The sequence below is a fragment of the Hipposideros armiger genome, unplaced genomic scaffold (assembly GCF_001890085.2).
Source record: "Hipposideros armiger isolate ML-2016 unplaced genomic scaffold, ASM189008v1 scaffold_38, whole genome shotgun sequence".
Lineage (NCBI taxonomy): Eukaryota > Metazoa > Chordata > Mammalia > Chiroptera > Hipposideridae > Hipposideros > Hipposideros armiger.
The window spans coordinates 103,581-108,846 of NW_017731388.1; the positions used below are offsets into that span (position 1 = coordinate 103,581).

Sequence of the window (5,266 nt, forward strand, 5' to 3'; positions counted from 1 at the left end):
CCTCCACAACTAGACTGAAGAACAAAATGACAGCAACTTGTCTGTTTCCCTTTCCCCAATTCCCCAGCACTGTTCCCATCCCCTAATTCCCCAATAAAAAATCTTAAAAAAAAAAAAAAAAAAAGAGTCCCCATGTACCTTTTACTCCATTTTCCCTGAAGGTAATGTCTTATAAAACTATAGAAGATATTGCAGCAGAGGCTTTGACTTTGGTACAGTTAAGACTGAACATTTCCGTCCACGCAGGATCCTCTTGTTGCCTTTTCATAGCCACACACTCCCCCCTTGCCTCCACCCCCTCCTTCACCTTGGGCAACAACGAATCTCTTCTCCCTTTCAATAATTTTTGTTCATTAAATATTCATGAACAGGTTGGTGTGTGGAGGTAAGTTTTTGTTTCTCTGTTACAAATGCCCTGGAGTGTAATTGCTGGGTGCTGGGTGGTATTATAGTTGCATACTTTTTTTGTTTTTTGTTTTTATTGGGAACAATGTGTTTTTCCAGGACCCATCAGCTACAAGTCAAGTAGATGTTTCAATCTAGTTGTGGAGGGTGCAACTCAGTGGTCCATGCAGGGATCAAACTGGCAACCTTGGTGTTATGAGCACCGTGCTCTAACCACCTGAGCTAACTAACCACCCCTATATTTTGTTTTTTAAGAAACTACCAAACTTTTCCAGAGTCTACCATTTTACACCTGCAGTGTATGAGGAGTCCCATTTCTCTGCATCCTGACCAGTTATTTTTCAAAGATAGGTGTGGGACAATGTCATCATTTTAAGTAGCATTTCCTAATAGTTAATGATGGACATTTTTTCTGGTATTTATTTGCCACTTTGGTGAAACGTCTCTTCAGTGAAAATGTCATGTCTTTTGTCCATTTTTTAATTAGATTTTTTTGTCGGTGAGTTTTAAGACGTCTGTATTTATTTTACAACTAGTTTTTTGTTGGATATGTGGTTTGCAAATATTTTCTCACAGTCTGTAGGGTAATACAGGCTCTTTTGCACACCAGAAGCCTTTAATTTTGTTGAAGTCTGATTTATCAGTTTTTCAGTTTGCATATTTATCAGTTAGCTGCTGCTTATACCCTTCATCCACTTAGCATACCAAAATAGATCATTGTCCTTCTTTTCAATTTGTGTTTGCTCTTTATATTAAAGGTAGTGAGTGATTTTTGGACTAAAATATTTATTGTTTTCATTTTATTTGGAGTGGTAGTTCACAATGCATTTTTGAATAGTTTCTACTTAGAATATTCTAGACAAAGCAAAAACTGATCCTAATTTGATTTTCCCTGAACAACCTTGACTGTGTGGGGGCATCACAATTGTTTATAATGTCTGTGGAAATTATTCTGTGTTTTTTTCTGAACGTACATATTATCACGCCTCCAGATATTTGTTGGTACTGTGGTAGACAAAATACTGTTTGTCAGTTTTGGAGTGGACATGGTATTTCCTATCTTGTGCGAGATGGAAACAGACATAAGCCAGAGTTGCTGCGAAATGACATCAGTTTGAGTCTATGATGCATTAGGCACTGTGCTGAGTTCCTCTGCAGAAATGTTAAATGTTGATCTTTTCAGCAAAATACAGTAGTGCTTAATATGAATAATTTCACTCTGTCATTTGAGAGAGATCACTACATTATGTCTTACAATAAATGGCATATAAGATGTTTAGAGTGAAGCGAAGTTTAAAAAGTTTAAAATGATGCCATTTACCATTCTGTGTTTTTTCAGTTGCCGGAATCTGCGCTCAGAGACCTCATTGTGGCCAGCGTTGCTGTCAAGTATACTCAGTCCAACTCTGTGTGCTATGCCAAGAACGGCCAGGTAACCACGCCATGAAACTCACCTGGGGGGTGGGAGGGCTGCTGTTTTACAAAATGATAACTCAGAAATTCATCTCGAAGGGCAAAATTTGCCCTTTTTTTTTTTTCTCTCCTGGGTTTGTCAGTATTTCCTGAGTAACTTGGAGCTAAGTACTAAAATTAGTCATCTTGCTTCTTGTCTAGAATGAGTGGCGCATTTTGGATTAGTGGGACTTGAACAGCTGCTACAAAACTGGTTCATTCACCCCCTCCCCACCATTGGTAGCATTTCCAGTGAAGAGGGAATACATAGTGATGGTGCCACCCACCAGCCCATGGTTTTGCAGCTTGTAGGGCATTTTCACATGTATTTCTTAGGTTATTTTACCAAGAATTCATTGACTTAGGGACTAACACGATCTTTTAAAATCAGGTTCACTTAGGCATAATTTGTATAATAGTAAAATTTACCCCTTTTAAATGTAGAGTTTGACGAGTTCTCATAAATTATATAGTTGTGTGACCAGTACTACAATCAAGATATTGAACATTTCGTACTATCTGATGTGAATGAAGCAAGATTTTGAACTTCATTTGAGCTGTCAAATGCAGGACCCAGCTAGCCCTTCACTCAGGCGTCTCCTGACTCGAGGGCGGACCTGGCTCTGTCAGCTTCAGCAGCAGTGGAGCCCTTCCCTCGCAGCGCCTTGAGCTCTTCTCTTGGCGTGTGTTAAATCATTTGGCGCACAAGTGGGCGGGGTGAGGGTGGATACTAATTAGCATTGACCTAGAAGACCCTAAAATTCAAATACAGTTAGTGATCGCCAACTGTTAAAAGATGGCTAGTCTCTAATAAACAGAAACCTGGGAGATTGTGGCTGCTGATCTCCTTGTGCTCAGGCGCTAGTAAGTTCCAGCGATACCATGCATGCATGCTTCACTACTGAAGTCCAGGAGTTCTAGAAACTGCCATAATATTAAGAGGCAAAAACATGTAAATAGTAGTTAGTCATAAACCTCTTACCCTCACCTTTTAAAGACTCAAAAATTACATTTCTCTTATTTGGCCTGGTATTTTCTTCCACAAAATTAATAGGTAGATTTGGGGGTGAGGGGGAGGGAGAGGGCTATGCACAGAAGCACCTTTGAGACAGGTGTGTGGCTGGAAGAGCTGTTATTTTCATGTCTGTGTTCTTCAGGTTATTGGCATTGGAGCAGGACAGCAGTCTCGGATACACTGCACACGCCTTGCTGGGGATAAGGCGAACTTTTGGTGGCTTAGGCATCATCCACGAGTTCTCGCAATGAAGTTTAAAACCGGAGTGAAAAGAGCAGAAATCTCCAATGCCATCGATCAGTATGTTACTGGAACCATCGGCGAGGTGAGAGGCTTGTCATTGGGTGTGGGTGGAGTGTATTAGTATGTTCACCCTTTTGTGTGTAGCAGACTACCTCCGTCACTGCTGAGAGAGAGTGCTACTTTCTTGAAATTCTAATGTTGCCTAAAATTGTTAATCTAAACTTCGTGCCAGTTCCTCCTCCTCTTCTGTCGCATTTAACTTTCTTCATCCCTTTCTGACACCACAAGTCCTTCTTCTCTGTCCTTTTAAATTATAACCATTGGTTTAGTTTTGCATGCAGTACTTCCCCTATTGATTATAAGCTTTTGATGGCAGGGACTTTTTTCACCCATCTTGAGGTATTTATCCCAGTGCCAGGCATGACATTACTCTTTAGGTGTGTATTCAGCATTACATGCAAATTACCTGATAACAGGAAACCAGTGTCTTTTTCTTCTTCTCCACCCACATTTTCTACAAGCGCCATTAACAAGTCAACATAGTTTTGTTAATTTCATGTTCTTTAATATCTTGTTTTGAAGAAAGTATATGGGAACATTAAAATTAGGAGTATCAGGTAACCTGCAAAAATAATAGGGTTTAGCCCAGTGTCTGGACATAGCAAGTGCTTAAGAAATAACTGGATGGAAAACAAGAGAAAGGTCTGGAAATCAAAATCTCAGTGGTTTCCTGAAGGGTGAGTCCCCTACACTGAGTTGTCCGTTCAATATATATGCCTTGTAACTATGAAGTGCTTGAAACAGCTTTTGCTTTTTACTTTAATTTTATATTTTTTCTGTTGGATATTACCCAACAAAACCCTACTAATTGTCCTGAAGAGCCTTTATATGTGTACAAGAATGAAAGTATGTTGTTTAAGCCAAAAAAATCACCCCAAAAGGAAGCATCTTCTTACAATGTGAATATTGTGAATTGTGTTTTGATTTGTCTTGAGACTAACTTGATCAATGTACTCGGAATGCCCATTGTCAGCTGTTTCCTTGCTTGTTTTACTGCAGTGATGTAAAGGAGTAGATTTAACTCGGGCACAGATTAAAGAACAAAGTATATTTGGAATAAACTGATGTAGAAAGTATTTGGTGCATTATAAAGAGAGATTGTAGAAATACGACCTTGAATGTAAATAAGCATCATTATTTATAATTAAGAAATCTGAGGAAAACCGCCCAGTGCTTTCCAGCATTCCTACTTGCATCAGACAGTGCTTAAGATGGCGTCAAAACCCTTCTCTCCCTTCTAACCCCCACTCTTAGGGTGAAGATTTCATAAAGTGGAAGGCACTGTTTGAGGAAGTCCCTGAATTATTAACTGAGGCAGAGAAGAAGGAATGGGTTGACAAACTCACCGAAGTTTCTATCAGCTCTGATGCCTTCTTTCCTTTCAGGGATAATGTAGACAGAGCTAAAAGGGTACGTATGGAATTGGCTGCCCTTGCATGGAATTGATCATTATATAGAAACTGTTTCAGAAATTCTGCTTCTGATTTTTCAGTTCTGTGAGTTTATATAGCCACGTTAAGGCAGTGCAATATATCAGCGATACTTAAGAGAATTGTTCTGACTTCTCCTTTTGATGCATAACTCAAATCCCGTTACTTCACCTTTTTTTTTTAAGCTGGGGCTCAGCTAGCGCCCATGCGGGAATCGAACCGGTGACCCTGTTGCTCGGAGCTCGCACTCTTGAGCAAGATCTTAACTAATTGAGCCACTCAGCCGGCCCCGTTACTTCACATTTTTGAGTGAATCAGTCTGCAATGTGAATCATTCTTAGCTTATGCGTTTGAGATGGGGATTGTGATTTTTGTGTATTTGAACGTAAAACTGTGTTTTGAGAGTCACTGTCTTATTTCCCCGTCAGAGCGGCGTGGCGTACATTGCTGCCCCTTCCGGCTCTGCTGCCGACGCAGTTGTGATCGAGGCCTGCGATGAACTGGGAATTATCCTCGCTCATACGAACCTTCGGCTCTTTCATCACTGACTTCATCACACATCATTCAAACGTTTGCTTATTTGTAGGTGAAATATCATCTGGGAATTTCTGAAAATCCTTTTCAAAGAAATAAAACATTAGATCTTAGTAAGAATCTTGAA

At 39.9% G+C, this 5,266-nt stretch overlaps 1 protein-coding gene across 1 annotated transcript in view; it reads left to right on the forward strand.

Annotated features, from left to right (window-relative positions):
• Positions 1-5,266, forward strand: part of ATIC (5-aminoimidazole-4-carboxamide ribonucleotide formyltransferase/IMP cyclohydrolase) — a 49,115-nt gene extending 43,849 nt beyond the window's left edge. Inside the window, exons 10-13 of the mRNA XM_019638194.1 lie at positions 1,745-1,837; positions 3,015-3,197; positions 4,430-4,585; positions 5,034-5,266. Of these exons, the coding sequence (XP_019493739.1) occupies positions 1,745-1,837; positions 3,015-3,197; positions 4,430-4,585; positions 5,034-5,153 (552 nt within the window). The 3' untranslated portion in view covers positions 5,154-5,266. The remainder of the gene's footprint in view (positions 1-1,744; positions 1,838-3,014; positions 3,198-4,429; positions 4,586-5,033) is intronic.